General features: G+C 43.6%; 1 protein-coding gene across 2 annotated transcripts; it reads left to right on the forward strand.

The window, feature by feature from the left end:
* Nucleotides 1-545: 545 nt before the first annotated feature.
* On the forward strand, nucleotides 546-22,555 carry PDGFRL (platelet derived growth factor receptor like). 2 transcript variants are annotated; one of them, XM_084286797.1, is made up of 6 exons: nucleotides 546-669; nucleotides 6,899-7,193; nucleotides 14,480-14,631; nucleotides 16,090-16,383; nucleotides 16,699-16,838; nucleotides 21,896-22,555. In XM_084286797.1, the coding sequence occupies exons 2-6, from the start codon at nucleotides 6,994-6,996 to the stop codon at nucleotides 22,082-22,084; spliced, it is 975 nt and encodes a 324-aa protein (XP_084142923.1). In that variant the 5' UTR covers nucleotides 546-669; nucleotides 6,899-6,993; the 3' UTR covers nucleotides 22,085-22,555. The 2 variants fall into 2 exon arrangements, with proteins under 2 accessions (XP_084142923.1, XP_084142922.1); XM_084286796.1 differs by having other exon boundaries at nucleotides 560-898.
* The last annotated feature ends 1,571 nt before the right edge of the window (nucleotides 22,556-24,126 follow it).

A 24,126-nucleotide genomic window follows, 5' to 3' on the forward strand; every position in this document is an offset into this window, starting at 1 on the left:
AACCATAACTCACTTGTAATAAATAGCGTGATAGTTCCTATAGTTTTTGTAGAGGAGAAAAAAAAAACTGTTATATGTTTAAATCCTTTATTTTTTCCAGTGGTCTGGTGATGGGCAGAGTAGAAGTGTGTGTTTCATACTTGCTTCTAAGCACTCAAGAAGTCATCAAAACACAGCCTAACACCCTCTGATTTGGGCGTTTTGACTTAGGGTGCCAAACCAGAGCTGATGTTAGGTTTGACTTAGAGAGGGAGCGAGTAGTCCTTGGCATTCACCTTGCTCAACTTCCTGAAGCACCCTGCAGTGACCCCGCATGTAGAAGCCTCTATAGGCTGATGGCAACCACCAGTGCACAGCCACATCTGCCAAACGGTCACTGATGAGCTAATCAAGATAATTAGCTTCCACAGGTGCCTCTGCAGAGCAGATCATTACGTGCAGCAGCACTGAAAGCAGAGCCAGCTCTCGACCAGAGGAGGCAGCTGGAGAAGCGGAGCCTTTTGGGGGCCCCCTCTGCCACCCTCTCCAGCCCTATGGGGAGCGGTGGAGAAGACGGAGCTGCGAAGTGCGCCACGTGAGCTGGGCACAAGGCAGAGTCCTTCCTCGGGGGGGAGCCGAAGCAGGTGCCAGGCAGGCAGCAGAGCCCAGCAGACCGCCCGACGGGGCCAGGTCAGCGCTGCGCCCTCTCCCCGTGAGTCTCCCCGTGAGGGGCCGGCCCGGGGCAGCGGCCCGGGGCTCCCCGCAGCCGCCGGCTCCTCCCCGCGGGGCCCCCGCTGCCGGGCCGCCTCCATCGCCGCGCCCGCCCCGCCTCAGCCCAGCGCCCCGACCGCTCTCGCCATGCGGCTCTGGGTGCTCCTCAGCCTGCTGCTGCTGCTGCTGCAGGACGCGCTGCCGCACGGTGAGCCGCCGCCACCCCCCTCGTCCCCCTCGCACCTTGCCTTGGGCTCCCCCGGCTGCTGCCCCTGCACCCTGCCCCGCCGGGCGCCCCCCGCCCGCCGCCATGAGGGACCCCGCGGCGGGCCGGCGGCCATTTCGGGGAGCCCCCACAGCGAGCCGCGGGGCCGAAATGGGGCTGCTTCGTCCAGGGCGGAGATTTGGGGTGCGTGAAGGGGGGGGTGTCGTCGGAAACACTAGCTGCCCCTCTGCTGCCTTGCTGTTTTTAGCCAGCTCTCAGGTCCCTGCGCCTGTCCCGAGGAGGCTTAGTGCTGCGCATGGCGCTCAATTTAAAAAATAATTATAATCAATGTCAGTTGTGAGGGAAAGAGTGACACTTCAGCCCCCGAGGCATGCCCCTGGACGTGGTTGCCACAAACCCGTCTCCCACCCCAGGCCCCTTTGAGGCATCCTTTGCCGTGGAGCAGGCGTCGTGTCCCCGCATGGTGCTGGTGGAAGATTCTGGGTGCAAGCGGGTTGGTTCCTGCGTGGCAGGCATCAGTCCTCCTTTCTTTCTTTCTATTTTTTTTTTTTTTTGGAAGGACCGAACTTTGTTCTTGACTCAGTTTTATGTTGCGATGAACTCCTGGCAGGGGAAGGAGTTAGTTTTTGACTGGGGAAGAAAGCTCCTAACCAACTTCTCTGTTACTCATACTTGTGGGCTCTAGCCAGTGGTTTGTGCTTCTACTCTGAAAACATCAGTCATTGTGTGATCTGCTGGTGGAGAGGGCAGCTGAAGTAAAGATTGAAGCATTGTCCCCTCCTGCCGCCGTTTCCCATGGAAAAGATTTGGGAGTGAGGTCTGTCAGCATGGGGAGGCTGTGTGACAGTGAGGGTTTGTGGAGAAACCTGAGCCAGGCTCTGAGATGGATGGTGCAAGGAAAAGAGGCAGCTGCCACAAGTGGCCCAGGACATAAGGGGAAAAAATATAGTAAAAACATAAAAATTCTTCACCCTGAGAGCTGTTAAGCCCTGGAAGTAGTTATCCAGGGAGGTTGTAGAGTCTCCAGGCTGAGAGATTGTCAAAGTGCCCTGAGCAACTGGACTAGGGTAGGAAGGAGCTTCCAGATGTCCTTCCCAGCCTAATTTTTCTTATGACTGTGTGCAAAGGGATTGCAATCTGGGCAAGGAGCTGCCGTACCAGTGTGGCGTAGAAGATTTCTGCTTAAAGATGGGGTGTGTGGGTGTGTAGTACCACATCAAGAAAAATGTTCTCTATTTAAGAAACAGACAATAAAAATGCAGAATGAGAAATGAGTTGCAACTTAGGCAAAAGGTTTTCCAGGCTAACTTTCTTCTTAGTTCATCTACTTCATACTGAGGTTTGGGTGGTTGCTTCACACTGGTTCATCCAGGGGCTCATCTATGTGAGAAATAACCTGGCATATTTAATGATAGCTTTTAATTTAAAGCCATAGGCATAATCTGATCGCTAAATAGCCTTCCTAACATAGCTTGTGTCAGTTTATGACCAGTAAAATATGTCTCTCCAGACTGCCCACGTGAATGTTGGTATGCCACTCCACGTTGTCTGTGCGAGTGCTGGTTTGCATGGTGACATTGCACTTGAAGTACCACAAATAGAGGTGTGTCCAACCTGTTTTGTTCCATTAGCTGCAATCACAAAGACTCTACCCTCTCATCCTAATCCTAGGGCTTCAGGGTGATTCTCTATGGTAATGTACTGCTTGATTTATTATTTTCTCCAAGAAGTCACCCACGTTAATGTGAGTTGAAAGGTCTCCAGTGCTGCCAAGGTGTAGCAGGGACCTGCCATGTGGAATGGGTACGTCAGGTGGGTGGTGCACACCGCTCTGTCCTTGTGGAAGACCTTGCTCGCTCTCTGCTTCTGAAGTTCTTAGTGGGCACTTGAAGGGACTCAGGGGCACTCTCCAGTTGTAGACCATGCAGCTGTGAAACCAGTGGAGCATGCACGTGGATATAGGTGGTGTCTCAGGTCAACACTGGATGCGTTTTACATTCTGTGACTAATAATCATTTGGGGATTTTTGTGTAACATCTATGAGAACAAGGGGGAGAGAAACAATAAAAGGTGCTGTGAAACAGGAGGAAAAGTGCTGCGTAGCGTATTTTTTGATGTATTGATGTGCTGTCTTCCTGCTTGGACACGAAGGGTTAGCTAGGGAGCCTGAATGTACCATTGCAGAGGAAATGAGTGCAGTGTGTCCTGGAACTGATATTTGGAGCAGATCAGAGGTAGACGTGATGTGTGTTCTCAATCAGTATTTTTCAACTAAGCCTTTTCTTTTTAATTATAAGTGCTGTCCCTTGATTTAAACAGTGGGGGCTCCGTGGATAAACCCAGTGAGAGAGTAGAGTACCCCAAACGTGGCATATTCATGTACCAGAGTAGATGGGCTGGTGGGGTTTGTTCCCTTCCCTGTGAAGGTCTTGCAGTTTGGGTAAGAGAGAGAAGGAATTAGTGCAGTGAGTTCTTTGCAGATGGATTTGGTAGCGTGTCCTCTTCATCTGAGGTGACAGACCGTGCCAGTTAGTTACTGGGCACACAGGCATTTCATCCAGCAATGACAGCGTGGGATTATGAGGTGCAGAAAGTGGTGGCTTCAGGCTTGTGTGGAAACTCACATCTTGGGGAGGTTCAGGAGAGAGGCAGAGCAAGGTTTTCTGTGTAAGAAGGTAAAATCTCTGTGATAGCTTTTCCTGAAATGCCCTGCTGTCATCTGCAGGAAAATACAAGGTGAGAAAGACAGAGCCCCACTGTGCAGTGGGCAGTAGGAGGAAAGTGTTTAGGCTCGCTGGGAGCTAGAGAAACATGTGGAACAGAGGGAGCCTGTGTGGAAAGGAAAAACTGCATCTGGAGGAAATTAAAACCAGGCTTCTGGCACTTGAAATTGAAGTGCTTTCATAGGCAAATCTTTAACAGTTTCCTAGCGGCAGTCTCGGGTGTGGGAGCGCACACGGTTTGGGGTGATGCGTTTCCTTGGGGTGATGCTGTAAGAGCGGCGTGTCCTCAAGCTAATGCAAGGCTTGGGGTTGGCAGAACATAATGGTGTGGTGGCAAAGAGGGGTCTGAACAAATGGTCTGATTTTAAATAGGGTTAAAAAAAAAAAAAGTGTGATGGAACCAAAGCTTGTGTGCTTACAGAGACAAAGCTGGGAAGTGCAAGGGGGAACTGGAATGGGTGGCTTGAAAGGGGAATGCTCGTCTGGCCAGTCAGTGGGACCTTCTAACAGCAGGACTCATTTTATACAGGAGCAGTGGAACAGGTTGCCCCAGAGGAGCAGCGGCAGTATGTTCTGAAGAAAGTTGTAATCTCAAATCTGGTGCCTGCTGAGCTCTGTCAGTAAAACAGCAGCTCTGTACAGAAAAAACAACCCGGTGACTGACCACCCAGTGTACAACTGAGCTGCTGAGGAAAATCAGAGAGGCAACGAGGGTCGGAAAGAACAGCATCAGAGTTGCTTGGCCTTGTGTGAGCTGGATGGCACACAGCGGGGTGTGATGCCAAGTGTAATTGTGGAGATGCCACAGACAGTGACTTCTTAGAGCAGCTCCCCAGCAAAGTGGCAGTTCTTGATGTGATCCTGAGCAGTGCTCACAGCTGGATTCAGACGTTGCTTTAGAAGAGCCAGACTGTAGTTTTAGTATTCTTGCAGGAATAATAAAAGCCAAAGAAACCACTGATGTGTTTAAGTTGGAAAGGGGGAATTAAATAAAATGGGGAGGCTTATTAACTCACATATGAGTTAAATACAAAAACTAGAATAAGGCAGACAAAAAAAGTTTGAGAAACAACTTGCAAAAGGGATTAGAAGCCATCCATATTTTTATTTTTTTTTCTTGTAGTGTGCTGGGTTGGGACAGGAAGAGATGGCTATAAACCCTAACACTGGTAGGAACAGGCAGTAAGAAAGAACATCTACAGAAACTAGAACGCTAAATTAAAAACCAGATTATTTTTATGTGTCCATGTTTACACACCTCTATGGAGGTGCTAAGGCTTCACTGGAAAATAGTGATGTTGTGACCCCATCAGGGACTTTGGTACGTGCCATATCCTACAGGGCACTGTAATAGACAAAATCTTTACGGAGAGAATCATTAGAAGACATCTTTCATTGCTATGATAAAGAACTAGCTTTGGAGCACATTGACGAAGCACGTGCTTTTCAGCAGATTTATAAACCTGCATCAGAAAAAAAAGCACCTAACAGTAAAGATTTGCAGAAGGATCTCCAAATTTTAAAAGACTGGGCGGTGAAAATAAGACTTGAAATTTGGTGTTGGTAGCAAACACACAGCAAAAATGACCAACTTTGCACACACATTGATGGGTTGCAACTCAGGAATTATTGCTTAGAAGTTGCTTCTTTGGAAATTGATCTTGAAATTCTGTTTGATAATCCCAGAGAAAGTCAGCTCCTGATACCTTCAACCTGCCCCTGCAATGTATGTGACATGTCACTTACTAGGGTCCTGTGCTCGGAGTAGTTAGAAAATGGGTACAGAATAAAATTGGAAGAAAGGGGCCTCTTGGAATCACCCAGTCCAAGCCCCAGGGTGAGCAGGGCCACCTCAGGCTGGCTGTAGGTCCATGCCCAGTGGGGTTTTGAAGGTCTCCATAGCTGGAGGGAGGCTCCTCAACCACTCTGGGCAACCTTGAGCCTGTGGCTGACCACCCTCGCAGCAAATGGTGTGTTCTTGTTTCAGATCAGATTTCCCAGTTCTTCTTCTTCGTGGTGAGCTTGTTGCTTGGTTTGTACAGTAAGGTACCAGAGCACTTGTACGTGGAAAACCTGCACTCAGTGCAAGTTAGCTGTCAGGCACGCTTTGTGGATGTTGTGCAGTTTTAAGCTCATCTCACAAAAGATCCATGCTTTCCACTGTCAGTTAAAGCGTGAATGTCTTCGTTATTAATTAATTAATTTATTTCAAAGGCTGCTATTGACCTACAGGGGTGATAAACTATGGAAATGCTGATGACTTACCTTGGTCTTTGCTGGGTGACTGCATGTGGGGAATGCCTGGCACGGCTAGGCAATGTCGAGCAGAGGTGGAGTGCTGCTGTTGTGCTGTTTTGGCGTGCCTTGCATAGGGGTGAGGCACTGAGCGGTGCAAGTCAAAGAAAGGGTCATCAAAAAGATCTTGAGGAGTTTGCAGAGCAATTTTGAAGCTCAAAAGCATTTTACACCTTTCCACCCAAGAAGTCAGCACAGTGAGCTTGATCCCATATGCATTTGAATCTGGGGGTTAGATTTGTTTTTTTTGTTTGTTTGTTTGTTTTTTCTAAAAAGGATAATTTTGTGTTAGTCAGTTTGAGATACTTTTCCATTTCATTTGCTTAGTTTTTAAAGGCTGCTGAGCATCCCTATTGCCTCTAGCAGGTAATGAAATCTCCTATCATTTGCCTCTAAATGAGATTTCAGTTTCCACGATAAGTGGCCATAATAGAGAAGTGATGAATTGAATGCTGCCTTCAGGTGACTTTCCAGTTTTTCTTCACGTTTCTCTTACAGTAACCCGGTCTATTAAAAGGTTGTGCAGAACTGATAAATGTGTATAAAGAAACAAATATGTATAAAGACGGGGGACTTGTGTAGCATTGCATACTAAATGGCAGTGATAGGAGGTAGCAATGACAAAAGTAACAGGAGGGAAAAATGCTGTCTTTCTTTCCTGTACCATTTGAGAAGTTCACATGCCTTACATATTTGTCTGTTTATGTGACCTGTAAGTATAGATTTTCCACATGTTATTGAAAGCTCTTTTTTTTTTTTTTTTTTTTTTTTTTCTTTCCAGGAAAATGAGTCATGTCAGAGACTTCAAAAACTTACGGAAATTAACTCTTAATCATATTTGTGAATCTTTTATAGGAAGATCAAAATATTCTCTGTGATAATAAAGGAGTCTTCTTGTTTTGCAAGAAGACTGTATAACCTGTTTCTAATCAATAATGTTGTCTTCTTTTCCTTATTTTACCAGTTATCGGACAGTCTGCAAAAAATAAACATCCAAAAGAACCAGGGGAAAACAAAATCAGGCCCGTCAATAAAAAAGTAAAACCCAAAGGCCCCAAAATGAAGGAGAGAGAATCTGCTGACTCCTCTTCCAAGTCGCAGTCCATACTGATGCAGGTGATGGATAAAGGTCGCTTCCAGAAACTAGCTGCCACTTTGAGCCTGTCCGCGGGACAAAGCATAGAACTGCGCTGCAAGGGGAGCAACGTTACTTGGAGCTATCCTTCATACCTAGACACCTTCAAAGACTCCAGACTCAGGTAAGCTATTTTTCATTTTTTGGGGAAAAAGATGTGCTACCCAGTGGCTGCTTATGCCTGTACAAAGGAGAAGCATCTTGCAGTCACACCCAGTTCCTGCCCTGTGATGTGCACTGTGCAACAGTCTCGTAGCACGTGAACTGGATTTCCTTCAGATCAATCTAAAACAGAAGTTGTGGTCCAGGGGGACACCAGTGTGTTCCAGCCACTACCAAAGAACCACACTAGAGCTGATCTGAAGTAAAGCTATCAAAATATGTGAGAGGGGATGTCAGGTACTCACTACCAGCTCTGGTGCACCACAGATACCTGCTGCTCTTGGGCTGTGCTGGCTGCTAGCGTAGGTATCACCTGAGACACACACATTAATTTCCTGAAGAGGCTCAAACCCACATCTCTCAATTGAAAAAAAAAAAAAAAAATACATCAACCAGTGCTCTAAGGAGTGAGTGAGGGTAGACTTTACCTCTTCTGTCAAAGTTACCCTTGCACGCAGAGGGAATTGCAAGGTTAGTGGTGAGATGGAGTTTAACGCTGAGGATAGTCGCCTTGGGTTTAGGAAAGCTTTTTCTTTCATCTAGTGACAGCTTAATGGAAACCACATAAATAGTTGTGAGAGCAGGAAGAGGAGCTAAGGACTTCCTCCCTCTCTTTGCCCCAGCAGGTGAGTGTACTGTTGTTCTAAACAGCACTAAGACCCGTACTTCTGTTGGCCTTCGCAGTTCTTGAGCATAGCACATGATAGGGAAGTGTAGATTGAATGTACTAATTTCATTCTGTATTTGAAAGAGAAAGGGCGTAAAAAGGAGTTCAAGGGTGTCTTCCACTAACACTTCTTTGCCAAAAGAAGAGCCCGTTTGTTTTCACTGTTTTATGGAGATTTATGTTTAAGTGTTTATGAAAGACAAGTAGTCAGGAGACTGAGGAGCACTGTGAACAAGTCCCTAAACAATAGCCAGAAGGAGTATTTCTTGCATTATTAGGTAAGAGGAGCACAGAAGTATGAGCAAAGGTATCAAGCCCTACTGTCCTTTTTTTCCTAAATTAAGTAAAAGTTTGTGGGATCTTAAATAACCAAGGTTGTCTGAATCCCTGTGATCCATTTCCCTTCCTTACAGGCATGAAGCCGCCTTAAAATCACAGTCGGTTACCTTTTCAGATATACTCTTCTTTCTACTTCCCTTTTCAAAGAATAGGGTTGAAAATTGACAGCTGTACCCTGTGGTCTGTACCGTACCCTTATGAAATTCATGAGCTGATTCTTTTCTTGTGTGTATATTTACTTGTCCCCTTACAGCTTAGGAGTTCAAGAATAAACTGGCTGCATAAACTTCTTTATAGCTTGTATAAGACTTCTGGTGTAAGAAGTTACAGCAACAAGCCTATTTATGCTGAGGGCTTATCTCAGCAGTATCTCTCAAAAGATCTTGTGGCTGGTTTGAACAATTACTGTGTTTTCTTTTGCAATAAATGGTATTTTATTCAGAGTTATGCCACTAGGTGGCATATGTCAGCCGCAGTATGGGCCTGGCCTACTAGCACGCCAAAGCAGAATGTGCAAAATCATACCAAAAGGGAGAGGGTGTGTGGTCGTGGGTCTCACTTCTAAGTGTAGCTCACCCTTTGCGCATCCGCAAATAGGCTGCTTTCGTGGTTTGGACTGTGTGCATGGCCCTGTAGATAACGTGTACATGTTATCTGAGTATTAACATCTGGCACTGAAGAAGGCAAGGCAAGTATTCTCAGTTTTCAGAAAGGGATCTGAATGCTGCTTCATTATTTGTTTGTCTGTGCTTCTTTTGTACTGTTTTAGTGATGCAAAAGGGGTAAAATACAAGAATTTGGGTGGTTTGGGAAAAAAAGATATGCGTTTCCTAGTTCTGTAATCTGCCATTTCACAGTTTGAAGTAGTTTGGGATTCTGTTGCCTCAACAGTTTACCTCTGTGTTCTCATTCAAGCCCACAGTATTTGTAATTTTGTAACAGTAAAACAAAAGTTAATAATGTCACCCAAAATAAATGCTATAAAACATTTTGGATGGATGGCTATATCTTGTCTAAGCATTTTATTTTAGGACTATGTTAGGGTTCTATCTAAGGGTCTATATTGAAATACGAAGATCTTTGCTTTAGAAAAAATATTGAGAAGTAGATTACTGAAGCAGTAAGACTGATTTAGACTGAATTAACTATTTTAATTGTAAGCAGAAGACCCTATAACTAACTAGAGAAATTGAAGACACAGATTAATAGCACATTTCAGAGTCACAGAATGGTAAAAATCTATGGAGACATTGGCAACCAAATCTTGTGCATCACGTTTTTATCACGTCTTTGTTAATTATCTCAAGATCTTTGCTGTAGTGCTAACGGATGCACGCAAAACAGTCTTTGTAGAATGTGCCCTTTATGAAAAGCAAAATTTGTATTCCTTCATTTTAGAGAGCTTTGATTGAATGTAACTGAAAGTATCTTGAAGACCTCATCTAGTTAGCTTTCAAGAGGAGCTTAGATCTTCTTGGCATGCAGAAGTTCATGCAGTAAGCATCAACTATAAAAAGCAATTCTCTTAATTTTACAAATATTTTACACAGATTATTTTAAAAGAAATTGCTAAATGTAGGGCAGAGGGGAGAAAATGAGGAAAAATGATTAACAAGTAACCTACAGTAAAAATGGTGTAACCTTGTAAATAGATTTATGTTCAATATATGTTTTTGTGTTTAAAGATGCAGTGTAAGAGGTGAGATATCCATTGCCAGTTAGTGAGGCGTGGAGAGGAGCCCAGCCCAATGAACTGTACCTTGGACTTCCCGCTGTCCTTGCAAAAGCACTGGGACAACTGGAGGTGGCAGCAGCAGGGGCAAAGTGGTTGGGGTCTGTGGAGGTACTGGAAAGTGAAAAGGAACAGGGGAGGAGAAGGTTGCTGGGACCGGAGGACAGGAGAGGCAGTGGTGACAAGGTCTGTGCAATTGCTGGGGACTGACGACTGCCTTCTGTTTGCTCGATGGCACATCCCTAAAGCAACGGATGCTCAGGCATCCAGTTCTTGCTTGTCTTTAAGTAACAAAAGGTACATAAAATTCAATTGATCTGGTGGGAGTACTCATGAATTTTAGGAAAATCATAAAGCCAAGAAGCATCTTGCATCTCCTAGGAGCTACTGACATCCTCAAACTCCAGCTGTTACTGGAAGGAAGCTTTGAGGACCCCTACCATCTATCAGAATTGCAACTGTGTGGGGCAAAAGAGACTTTTAGAGTTCAGGGTTGTGATGGGTCAACTAATTGGAGGGTTTGGTAGCAGCAGAGCTCTGGGGCAGAAGCTGGTGTTGAAGGTGCTGACCAAGGTCTGCTTCCTGTAGAGAAGAAGGAGATCTGGGACAGAGAGTGTGTTTTGGTTTGCGGCTACCAAAGTGTATGCATTTCCTAGGGGTGGTTACAAGAAGAGGTAGTGATAAAAGCCAGATGTTTTGCCTCCTTGCCATGCTTATCATGTTTTTATCTCACCCATATGGAAAGAAGACAGCAGCCTGGAGGACAATATGAGTTTTCTTAGAAGGAAGAGGTTATATTTACAAAAGCCAGTTTTGTAATACTGATGGCTGTGGTTTCTTTGGTTTTAGAGGTATACTTTATGGCTTTGTAGATGAAGTATTTTTGCTTGGCAGTACCAGAGAGTCTGTGTTTTATAGGTCTGTAGCTGTTAACATATGCTAAAATTATCACATGGGGCTTGTGAGGGGAAGATGCTGAGTGAAAGGAGGACAACTCTGGCAGTCTCTTATCTTCAGCCGGAGGATGAATCCTCTCTTTCCACTGCCGTAACTGGAGGAAATACCAGCGCACGCTGGAATGACAGACTTTGCTTTAGAGACCATAGCAGGCAATACAGCTCGGGGAAGAGAGCTAAAATTGCGTAGACTTTGCTGTTAAGTTAGGGGCACCCATCAGCTCACTTCAGGACTAGCTTATTATCTGCAGTGCTCTCTTACCCTATGCAGCATAAATACACCCTCCAGATAACTCTTTGTCGGAAATCGTGAGTGCTGGTGGAGTAATGTAGCCAAACTCCTGGCGTTAACAGTCAAAGATAGCACGGGCACCCCTGGAATGGCAGGGCTGGAATGCTGCTTCATAAAACGGTATGTAACCAGTTAATGACTGCAGGCTCACCCAGAAACCGGCCCTACAGTGTGTGAGAAGGATCAAAAACTGAGGGATGAAGGAAAAAGAAAGGCAAGTACCTTTTCGCTTTCTTCTGCTCCAGAGCAAAAAGGTGCTCTGGACAAAGGCTGACTTCACGTGGTCTGTGCTCTGCCTGACTTGGAGCAGGGGTCTCCCACGTCAAACCTAGCTGTATCTCTGAGATGAAAGTCTGTGATAAATAAACTTGGATGAAATGGAACTGCTCCAGTTGGGTCAGAGTTGGAGAAGCACCGTGTGCATGTTTGTATGTGGACAAGGAGCACTTTCCTAAGCCTTGAGGAAACCATGAATGTTTTACAGGACAAATCTAGGCTGCTTTAAATTGACACAGGCTCCTGCTGGCTTAGAGGGTTGTTGTCTGTGCTTACGTCTAGCTGCATGTCTTTTATTTCACTGTGCTCTGAAGTTTGAAAGCTAGGAGGCTTTTTTCTTGTGCTAAATGCTAAGGATGTTATGGCCCTCTCCTAGTGAGCCTGTGTTTGAGATAAGCTTTTCTGTGTCAGTATGAGTGCAAGCTGCTTGAGAGGAGGTTGCTAGATACTCTTAAGTGAGGCCATGTACACTATATTTTTATCATCCTTTATCTCTTTCTAGCTTCTAAACTTGGCATAGCTTTTCTGAGAAAGGTCTTTTGAACTTAAAATAACTAAAGCTTAATAAGGTGAATGTATGGAATAGGATTTTCAAGTAGTTTTTTTTCTTCTTTAAACAGCCTTGAAATGTTTCTATATACAAAATTTTTACTTTGTGATATGTAAAGCACAGTGGAGTTTTGGCTTTTGAGACGGATTTTTCATCATCTAAAATACTAATGAAATGAAAGCCCTCCTGGAAATATAGGTCAGTTGCTTAATTTGCCATTTATAATTCATTTTCTGTAGTCTGTTTTGTCTGCTTAACGTGGTCACATCACAAGTCTCAACATTTCTACTCCTTCTGTTGCCAGATTTCGCTGCTGCATGTTTGTGGATGACTACATCACGAGGCTATTGCCATTGATTACTGGGTAGCTGATTCTCAGTTAAGCAAAACATGCTGCACAATAATTAATTTTGACCTTATTTTTTTTTTGTCTGTTGGGATTTTTGAGCTATAGTTCAGTGTCTGCATCAATGGCTGGAGGCTAAATGTTTTAGCATAGTGTTTTCTCTACAGTGTTGACAATTAGCACTGGTTACTTGCAAAACATTTTATGGCAACGTAGTTCTGTAGCCTGTGAAGTGGAGCTGTGGAATTAAATAAAAATAGAGACTAGGACGTGCTTTGGATTTCTCTTTTCTTCCTGTGTGTGATACAGAAAAGGGTTTCTTGTCCACTTAGGAATTTGTCAAAGCCTACCCAGAACATGAAGATGATTTATAATGTAAGGCAGTGTATACATTACAAATGAAAATGCTGCTTTTCCATAATCACATGATTCCAAAAACGGGAATCAGACACGGTCATACAGGACAAGTGAATTAGCAAGCAGGAAACACGATTTGCCTGTTTCCTTAGGCGGCCCTCAAAACTGCTCTGTGGTGCATGAGTGTGCTGACAGAGCCTGAAGGCTTCAGTGGAAAAGATAATTCTCAGCCCTGTTTGGGTTGTTTATTTGGCATGGTTTTAATTCCTGAGCTCCTGGCCTTGGCTGGAGGCTGAACATCGGGTTACGTGAGCCTTTGCTCATGCTTGCGGGTTGTAAGTGCAGTTTCCTAGCAGAACACCCAGGGAGCTGGAAATCTCAGGGCACGTGTGTGGCTGAAAGCAGCAGCCTCTCTGGTTAAATAAATGAACGTGAGCAGCCAGCGGGAGGCTGCCTGCAATCGGGGCGTAAGTGAAGCAGAGCATCTAGCACAGGCAGCAGTGTCACGCACGTCTGCAGCAATGCTGCAGTGGCACAGTAACAAGAAGTTTTAGAGAGGAATGTCTTCAAAGTGTGCTAATCCCCCAAATAAAGGATTCGGGAAGTCTTGCATCTGCCTTACAGGATAACCTCTGTGTAAATGAAATGGGGGGTGGTAAGTAGAGAGAGAACCCACAGCTCAGTAAGAGCACAGGAGCTGTGGGGAATTAATGCAAGCTGTGTATTTGTCCAGACCCAGTTTGAAACACTGAAAAGGAGTTTGCTACCCAATGTCTAAAACTGAAAAAGTCTCTCCTGGCTTGATTACACCAGAAATGACCGTAGAATTCAGTGTCTTGCAAAGGAAAGCAGGAAACCTTCGTGTTTTAAATATGCTACCATGTAAAGGCAAGTGGTAATGAAATAACATTTTTAAGGGTGAGAGCAGCAGTGAAATGCATCAGTACTGCCACGTGACTGTCCTGACAGGGTTCTCGGACAACTGGTACTGTTGGACCAGTGCTTTTGCAGTCCATCAGAAGGTAACATAGCAGGTGCTGCCAACTCTACTACCACCTGTCTGCAAGAAAGAGCCAGGAAAACAAACCTAAAAATAAAAAAGAACAAGATGAGATCGTGCCTACTGAATTTTATAGTTAAGACCCTTAGAAACAGCCAGTATCTGTACGTACAAATTAATTTACAAATTTCAATCCACCAAGAGACATATTTGGAAAAAAGCAAGTGAAGTCCCAGAAATAATCACATAGGCGGGATTTCATGCAGCCACCTCATGGGACTGCCAGTATGGTTACTAGGCATGAGGTACCTTGCTGCATACTACTGAAGCAACGCTGCAGTTGAAGTAATTGGTATCAGGAGTGGAATGTAATGCATGGGGGTTGGCTTGGAGCATGAAAATACACTATATAGACGAACTGAGACAACATACAGACAAACATTGTTTATGGCAATCACAGCCCATTGTCAAAACAGAGGCTCTGGAACAAGTTCAGGAACGACCCAGACGAGATAAAAGCTTACAAATGCTCATGCATGCAGTCGAAATCAATAAAACTGCTTGTGTGCAGGCCTTTGCTGGAGCAAAAGGGGAAGTTGCAACACAGCTCTGAAGGAGAGACGGGGCTGTTGCAGAGCAGGAGAAAAATAATCAAAAGTAGAAGTGATCTGACAAAAATGTACAAGGAAACACAGCGGTGCTTGTCTGTGCCTTTTGTTTTTCTTCTCCGCAGTTTAAAGCAGCTTGACAGGTACGGTCAGCTGATCCTCACAAACTCCACTGCAGCAGACACAGGTGAATATAGCTGCTGGCTGCAGCAATGCAATGGTAACAAATGCAGGAAGGATGAGACTAAAACGGGTTCAACGTACATCTTTTTCACAGGTAATTAATTTGGGGATTATTAATATATTCATATAATACGTGGAAATAAAGATCGCTAGTAAGACAATAAGTCTGCTTCAGATTTTTACTGTCAAGATGTTTTTTTTTCCACAATTTTGGTCTATTTTTAGAAGATGTTAAGGAAGAAATTGCTGGTGAAGTTTGCAGACAATTACTCGCTTTGTGTAGTTTATGAGTCCACTTTTCCTATGAATTATGCTACGGTCATACATACATGTAAAATAATGCACAGTGCAATGAAATCAAATACCTTTGATAATATTGACACATGCTGAGGATCTTCTACAAGTTGAATCCAAAGACTGTTTAATTTTTGAAAATGTGTCTTGATAAAGAAAATAGTTGTGTGTAGAAGACTTCTTTTGTCATGACATTCAGGTCATTCTCTCCCACCCCCAACATATTTCCAGTTACCTGCATCAAATTCAAAACATTCGCCTCCTTGATCTTGGCAAGGCCACAGTTTCTCCCAAGTGTTTATGTAGCATGCTGAGAGGCAAAACACTCTACATGCGTGTATTGTCCTGCAGAGCTTGAGTCTGACAGTAGCCTTAACATGGCGTAGTAAATATCTGTGTGCAGTTTACTGCTACTTGGTGCAACAGAGTTGAAAACAAATGGTTAATTTGTTCTGCCAATGGAAAACTTTCTGAGTGGTAAAATAACCTTTGCTGTGTGATTAGAGCTAAAGCATTCTTGGCTAGCGAATATTCCAGGACAAATGCTAAGATAGGATTGTTTGTAATGGGTTTTGGAGCTAAATAAGACCATGAGACTGTACAGAAGCCATTTATCAGAAGCGTTTCATGTTCCAAGGATACATTCCTTCAGAAAGGCTGGAATAAACTTTTCAGTCAAGTTATTAGGTTAAATGCTCATGCTAGAAAGAGGACTTTCAGCTTTATAAGGAGGACGCCAAATATGGAAATACTCTTTAACTGCCAGTGTGAAAGCACTAAATATTTCAGCTACGTTGCAGAGCAGGAAATCGAACACTTTACCTAAAATCATATGTATAAAAAGGCTGTAGCTCCAAAAAATACCTCTTTCTAGTACTGCTTATCTTACCAGTGGTGGTGTTTCTTTTAATGTTTGTTACCCTTTAAAAGTGGGTGAGTGAACAGCATTAGATACAGATGAGTATTTAGATATGCACTGAAAAGGAATTCTAAAGATTTTCCTAATCTAAAGAAATCTGACTACAAGACTGCAAAGAAGGCTATTTTGAATTTCTTTTTAATATAACATTTTTAATGCAAGCTGTGTAAATACATAGTCTCAGATTAGAAAAGTATTTTTTTATGTGTATGTATTTGAAGCAAAATGCTTTGGGTTCATTTTTAATGTTGCCTGTAGCGATTTCCTCATGTATTTTCTCTTCTGGCTGTTAAACCAAGATTTAAACATTATTCTAACCATTTAAACTCTTTTGCTTAGATAAAGAGGAACTTTTTGTACCTACTCCCAGTTATTTTGAGATTGTCTACCTGAACCCAGATAAACCTGCAGTCATCCCATGCCGTGTTACTACTCCTTCAGCAAAAGTCACTCTACACAGGGAATTTCCAGCAGAAGAAATTGAAACTGATGGAACTAATATTATTTATGATGTTAAGAAGGGTTTTGTCTACCAGCACCCTACTTCTGATCACAAAGGTATCGTCTACTGCAAAGCAGAGTCACAGGGAGCACCTCAGATTTCCATCAAGTATCACCTACTCTATGTGGAAGGTAAGCTGGTGTTTCCTATATACTTACACTGACTCCTCATTCTTCTGCTGACACGGTTTAGAAAACAAGTTTTAAAAAATTAATTTGTAAGTTAAGTAATCACTGAATTTTGAAATCTTCATCAAAACTGTATCTGATAAAGCTTTGTACGTATAAATTCCAGCAATTTCCCAGTATAGGGTGGAAAGCTGCAGCTGTACATCACTTCCCTGTTGCATTAAGCAAACTGATTCACAGCTTGTCTTGAATATGTTTTATTGGTATGTTTCACTTCAGAAACCAATTTCCAGTTTCTCAATACTGTCTTTCTATAAGTCCCCAAGGGCCCACCCTCAACCACAATCATGGCGTCATCCAATAGAGCAGAAGTCAGAGATGGCATTCATGTAATCTGCACTGTTCTTGGGGAGCCAGATGTAGACGTGAACTTCAGCTGGCAGTACCCAGGGCAAGAGGTAAGAGGTGTCTGCCTTGGCTGATTTTTTTTTTTTCTTCATAAAGTCAATATTTTGAATGCCAGTTGCTGTCTAGATTTGGAATGAAGATTCTTTCCTATTGTGGTGACTGCCTCTTGCTAGCTCAGGCATGCTGGCAGGAGGAGGCAGCACATCCCTTTTGAACTTCAGCCCATCTTTCCCTGAGAGCCTAAAAGCAGCACAGAACTGAAGCTTGAGAGCTCTTACCCATGTTAGCAAAAATCAAGCTGAGCAAAGCTCACCCCTCCCTCAGGTTTCCATTCCAAAGACACTTGGCCTCTGGCAGCATTTAAAAAGAAAAGCCTGGTCAAAGCCCAGCCAGCGTCAGGAAGCTATTCTAGGGCAGTTCACAAAGCCTTTCTGATGCCTCTGCTTTTGATATCCTATCCATTTCCGTGGCTTGGGCACATGAATCATCAAAACCCAGAATCTTTAAACTGAATTGCTGCTCAGATCCAGAAGCACAGACAGCTGCTTCTGCTCAGACTCACCTCTACTGCTGTTTATCCTAAGCAGGCTAGGAGCAAGAGAGGGACTGCTGGAAGATGCAAACCTTCCCCAGAGGAAAGGGGTCCTGTAGGACCTGAGGGATTGTATTCCACTTGCCAGCCTTCCCGGTGCTGTGATGTCAAAGGATGATGCAGAACTCACTAATGAGGCCTCAGCATCAGCACTGGTGTCCCTGAGCCAGCATGAAGTTAAGTTGTCTGACAGTGGAGTTTATTAAGTGAGTGACCAGGGTTCAATGCTTACTGGGCTTGAGGAAAAATTCAAAGCTGAAGCCCTAGAAATCTGCTGTAGCCAGTAAGGTAGAGACTGTAACACCCTCTCTGCCATCTAAGGAGTGCACCTTTTCAGGGGAAAATACTTGATGAGAGAGCAAGTGAGCACCAAAGGGATTTAAAAGGTTCATGATGGTTCTGGGCATGTGGAACCAGATTTCTGGTTCTTGCTTAGGTGGCAGGTTTTTTTGTGTTTGTTTGTTTGTTTGTTATCCATGGGGATTCTTTTTTTAATTTATTTATTTTTTCTGGTAAATATTGTAAAATTTCATGCTGAGACTCTCAATCTGAGGGTTTGTGAGTAACTACCAGCTTACCCTCCCTGTCCTTTTCTTTAAATGAGGGCAGCCACAGCTTGCGTTTGGTGAGATGCTTGGTACTAAGAGCGTGGATTAGGTGATCTGGGGAGTGAGCACTAGGTGGAGTGTGGGAAGAGTTTGGCAGAAGAATTCATGTTTCCAGAGTCTATTTGAAGTTAGGAAGGAAAGGGGCAGGTGTCTAAATGGCTAGAGAAGCTTGCAGCTGTTGGTGGAGTAAGAAGTAATATGGAAGGGAAAAGTGAAGTGTCTTCAGCTCCGGGGAACTGATGAACGCTAGGGGTTTGTTTGTTTGTTTGTTGTTTTTTTTTTAGTTAAACACTCACATGTCTTCCTGTAAGCTTAGCCCTTAGCATTACATTGAGATACAGGAATAAGTTGCAGTGTCTCTGTCCTTCAAAAGGGAAGATTTATCTCTGGCAATCTTCGTAACAATTCACTCTCTTGGGCAGGGAAGAGAAGAAATACCCCCATTGACCACATTAGCTTTGTTGACTGATTGATACATATTTTTGTCGTTGTTAACTTCCCTTACCATCTGTATGTTGGACTGTAGTAACTGCCTGTACAAACCCCAGTTTTACATCTTCTGTAATCCACAGTACTCACTAAATACAAGCAATTGAAGGAACTCAATTCTGGACTCAGGCTGGCCTTCCAAAACCCCGTGTCTTGTTAGTGTCTGCCCCTTGCTCCTTTTGCACTTTCAGAGTTGAATGGGTGGCCAGGCGTGGCTGCTGGCTGTTGTTGGCCCAGTGGTCCCACAGAACCTGATGCGGAGCTGGCACATGCACTGCAGTTTTGCCTTTCTAGCCCTGATTGAACATAAACAGCTAAGCATGCAAATTACCTCCCTTATTTGCTGTAGAAACTGCGCCTGCAGTCCAGGGCAAACGCTATCAGCAGAAGACTACACCCTCTGACTGTACCCACCTGCTGAGAGAGACAGACTTTGGCCCGTGGCTTGCATCTGCTCTACAGCCTCGAGAGGGCTCATGTGCTAATCCACAGGCAAAAACAGTCTCAGCTCCAGCTGTGCCTGGGGAAAGGGAGGGAAGAGTCTTGTTTGGGTTTCAGCCCCAGCAAACTAAATGCCAGAGTAGCAGCAGTATATGCGTCTTGCAGACTTCGTCACTTCCACTCCCCTCTAATTTTAAACTTTAGTTAAGAAGCGAGTCCCTACAGTAACTCATCGGGTGGGGGTGGAGGGAGCAGAAAGGGAAACATCAATGATGCTGCTCTGATGCACCTCCTTTAGTGCAAGAAAAATGAGCTACAAAGTTTTAAGACCTACTGGGTCCTTCTGTTCCCTGCTGCTGCTTTCAGTGCAGGGATGTCAGTGCTATCTTTTTTTTCCCTGCCACCCCACCCAGCACCTGGACAGCCACCTACCACTTCGTCTGCTGAGGCTTTTAGCTAGTGCATCCTATTGGCAGGACCCTCACCTCATCGCTGTAGATACTACCTCGCCCTCCCGCTTTCTTCCCCCTCAGATACTTTTTCCCCTGCCACTCCCTGACAATTGCATTTGCTCATTCACCTGCTGCGAATGCATACTGATCCACTCCTTAATATGCTTCCCTGAAACTATCTTCAAAGCAGAAGGCAATTAGTTTGAGGAAAAACTGGGATAGTGGAAGCCCAGCCAGGCAAATAGTATCTGCCTTACGTGGCATTTACCTTCACTTTTAATACAGTCAGGGAAGCTTCACTTGCTGTACCTAAAACCTAACATAGTAACGCTTGAATTTAAGTGTGCAGTACTACTTGAAGGCAGTACTTGATTTTTCAAGCTGGGAACAGGAGGCTAGTGCTCTGCTAAGCAGAGCTTTGCTTGATTCCTTCTAAAGAGTTAAGAATGTCTAGAAGACCTTACCATTTTATTCTATTTATTTATTTATTTAAAGTCATTGCCAGCTGTAAAAATGTGCCACTGACTAGGCACAGCCTGCCTGCGCTAACCCATCCCTAAGCTTCAACAAGACTGGCACCTTTTCCTGTACTGGTCATTTTGCAAGTTCAGGATTGTAGCTTTGGCTCTAGATAAGTGTTTAACTTGCTCTTTCTCTGTTATTAATTAGCTTAAGCCTTAGAGCATTCATGTTGATAAATGGTTTATCTGTTTGTTTCATTAAGAGGAGATGGTTTCCAAGCAGAAACCTCTTTTTCTTGTTGCTTTTACCCACAGTATTACTGTGATACAAGCCAATGAAACTTTCATAAGTGACTTGGATGCAGGACTTGATAGTATGCTGAGTGAGTTTGTGGTGACACTAAATCGGGAGGAGCATTTCACTCCCTTGAGAATAGGGAGTGAAATTGCCTTGCGGAGAGATCCCAACAAATTAGAGAGCTGAGCAATCACCAACAGGTTGAAGGTTAACAAGAGCAAGTGGTGGATTCCACACCTGGGAAAGGGCACCCCTGGATATAGATATGGGTGGGAGATGAGAGGCTGGAGAGCAGCTCTGTGGAAGGGGATCTGGAGATTTTGTTCACCAGCGAGCTGAACGCGAGCCAGGAGGGGCAACCGCACCCTGGGGTGCATCAGGCCCAGCACTGCCAGCCGGGCAAGGGAAGGGATTGTCCTGCTCTGCTCTGCGGTGGGCAGCCTCGCCTTGAGTATGGTATGCACCACAATATAAGGACATAAAGCTATGAGAGAGCGTCTAAAAGAGGGCTATGAAGATATTGTATTGTCTAGGGAGCAAGATGTATGAGGAGCAGGTGAGGTCCCTTGGTTTGTTCAGCCCAGAGCAGAGCAGGCTGAGGGGAGGCCTCATGGCGGTCTGCAGCTCCCTCAGGAGGGGAGCGGAGGGGCAGGCGCTGAGCTCTGCTCTCTGGGGACAGCGACAGGACCCGAGGGAACGGCATGGAGCTGGGACAGGGGAGGGTCAGGATGGGTGTGAGGGAAGGGTTCTGCACCCAGAGGGTGCTCGGGCACTGGGACAGGCTCCCCAGGGCCATGGTCATGGCACCGAGCCTGCTGGAGTTCATGAAGCATTTGGACAATGCTCTCAGACATGTGGTCTGACTTTTAGGTGGTCCTGTGTGGGGTCAGGAGTTGGACTCAATGGTCGTTGGGGGTCCCTTCCAACTCAGGCTATTCTAGGATGAAGCCAGCTGACTAGCATGATGGGGGTTGAAAGGAAAGAGACGGCTTTAGTGTCTCCTTGGATTGGTTGCTCTTACCTTGTCCTTTGCAAGTGTATGAGGTATGAAAGAGTGTGGTAAGATAAACAGTCTATAAAGATTCACTTATAGAAGATGCAAAAATCCTGTTCGAAATAGAAGAAAAAAAAATTTTTAAGTATCTTTTGTTTATATTTTTGGCTTTGAAGTTAGTTGTATACAAATATTTCGGTGAGCAGAGCTCAAGGACTAATTTAGCGGCACCTCTGAGTTCCTGTTTGCTTGTCGGTTATCTCATGCAGCGTTTCTGAACCTTGAGGAGGAGGCATTAGTTTACAAAACAGCATTTAAAGCTACTTACTCATTGTGCTAAAAGAGAATTAGGTGAATCTTGGTCAGCTAACTCATGCCACTGCTGCCTTCCCTTCCAGGATGTGCCAAGTGGCTGAAAATAAGCCCACACAGCCATCTCAAACCGCTCCCCTTCCCCAGCCTGCCTCCCCTCTCTGAGTGAGTACACGAACAACCTAACAAGTGGACCCCAGCATCTACTGAGCTCAGCCATACACTTAAGGCAGAGCTTTGGCAACCCATAACCTACTGAGCCACCAGTCTAAAGCTGTCTCTTCCACTTTAAGTGCAAGTTCTCTGCATTGTGTTGTCTTTATTTGGTGTAACTCACTGGTGTGTCAATACTTAACACAGGAATCTTCACTATGACTTTCAGAGGTAGACTTGTACTGACTGCTTGCTTCAGAATTTGATAGAGTCACTAAATACACTTTTTTTTTTTTCTTTTAAACAGTCTGAGAGGCCTGTGATTATCCAAAACTTCTGGAGGCTAATAAACAGAGGAACTGGACATACCACAAGAATCTCTAAGAGCGTTCTTGTTATTGAAGATTTTGAAGCCAGAGATGCTGGAAACTACATTTGTATAGCTCAGAACCTACAAGGAGAAACAACTGTGGCCACTGAAGTGGAACTGAACTGATAAGAAAGGCTTCTGGACCCGTAATGAACTGTATGTTATTTTACATTTTAACCAGTTAGTTTTTTATTAATGTTTAAATGAAAGCTTTCTCTATCACTTTATTTTCATATGTCCATACTTTCCATTTTCACTGGCTTGACAGGCCAAACATCTGGCAGTAGTCAACTGTGAGTTAAAAATACTATGAAATATTAAACTTTAAGCCTGAACATGCACAGGGCTTATAATGTTTAGGAATAGGTGCTCTTGAGCTTTGCATATGGTCTTTTTCTCAAACTTTTACAAGATTAACCTGCCGTATGGCTTGTGCCTTTTTCCTCCATGAAAACCAAGAGGATATAAAAACTCCACCAGTGCAGGCATCTCTTTTTTTCTGGTGCTGTGCAATTTCTAAAGTTTAGAATACTGTACATGTTTAAAAAAAAAAATCATATAGAACTAGCCAATAGCAATGTTTATTTTGTAAGAATAATTAAAATAATTAACAGTATAAAACAGTAAACATGTGTACATGTGTGTGTTCATTTTCTATATGTATAAGGATACAAACCACAATATTCTTAGTCCTGGGGAAGACTAGTAATAAATATTTAAGTACTAGAGGGTGTCTCCAGAGACTTGTAAGTGGTTGGATTCATTAGATGTTTTTTGCTCATGTTGTTGCATTCTTACAACTTACTATGTAGTTTGTTTACAGTTCATTCCTCAATAGATGTAATAATGTAGAATTGTTTTTGTTTGCTAAAAGTAAAATTTGCATTTATTTATATGGTATCATTTACAGAAGAAAAAAATAACATGATTAGAATAATGTTCGATTATACAGCAGATCTCTTCTCAGGTTAAGTTTAATTTGATTGCATTAATTTACTTCGGAGGAAAGGAAAGATGTGTGATTTACACAGAACAGCATCAGGATAAATAATCAACTGCTTCTCTCACCATGAACTTAGTTCCCACTGCAAGGAAAGAGCCTTTCCAGAGAAAAGGTAAGACCTTGATCCCAATGTTGTTGGATGTTTCAGCAAAGGTTATTTTTCTGCTAGGGCTTGACCAAAGAAATCCATGTAAGCTAGAACTTCTGATACAAAACTAATCAATTAGTTTAGGTACAATTGTGTGGCCAAAAAGAAAATAAAAATCCTATTGCAGGCCATTTAATTTACAAGGCATGTGAAAAACAGTTTATTCTGAGCATATGAGGAACCAAACCAGGGACCTTGCCCCTGCTTACACACTTAAATATGTCTCAGGCTGCATTTGACTAGAATTCCTAAAGCTTTCATTTGGTGCTGGCTTGAAATAATCCCTTAGCTCCAGATAATTGAGACCTTTGAGCAAATGTATATAGTACTGTTTGGAGTGGTGATAGCTGGTAAGTACAACTAGTGTAAAGAAGGGCAGCTTATCTGTGATGTCATTAATCTGATTATTACCGTAACTAATTAAAGCATTGATCAGGCTTGCTGAAAGTTGTTTCTTCATAGCGCAGGAACCTAAACCAATGTAACTGATATGATAAATGTCAGTGAAAGACTGGAATGGCTATGCAAGTCTCAGGAAATAGGCTTCACAGAGAACATGCCCTAGATGCCTAGGATATAGTTGGCCTCTGGAAATAAGGTAGCTACAAAAAAAGTCCATGTAGCAAGCAGTAGGACCAATTTAGACTGTGTAAGAAGTAGTTCTTTGATAACTGTCTTTCTTAGTGTCTTTAAAAGAGATCAAGAACATGCATTTTTACCACAAATGATTAAATAGGTATTATATAATTTTAGAGTAATACCCAAATGAGGACTTTGTACCCCCCTCTCTTTTTCTTCCCTAGGCAAGCCTTTAATCTGACCAAAGTAACTTTTATAATCCCTGAGCTTCTGGATGAGGCTGTGTAATGTTTTCATTCCTTTTTAACACTTTCTTTTATCAGAAAAGTAAAATGCTTTGAACTACAGGATCTGTGCCAGCACCTTAAACTTCAAACTGCTTTTGAGCCTTCAGATGGACAATTCATTTCCTTTAAAATATTTAGTGAGTGGGAGATA

Source organism: Netta rufina (genome assembly GCF_964035555.1).
Source record: "Netta rufina genome assembly, chromosome: 4".
Taxonomy (NCBI): Eukaryota; Metazoa; Chordata; class Aves; order Anseriformes; family Anatidae; genus Netta; species Netta rufina.

Excerpts from the sequence above, each read along its gene's own strand:
- PDGFRL (XM_084286796.1), top strand. The coding sequence starts at position 838 with ATGCGGCTCTGGGTGCTCCTCAGCCTGCTGCTGCTGCTGCTGCAGGAC. Across the intron at positions 899-6,898 it reads GCAGGACGCGCTGCCGCACG|TTATCGGACAGTCTGCAAAA; the intron begins GTGAGCCGCCGC and ends TTATTTTACCAG. Across the intron at positions 14,632-16,089 it reads AACGTACATCTTTTTCACAG|ATAAAGAGGAACTTTTTGTA; the intron begins GTAATTAATTTG and ends TCTTTTGCTTAG.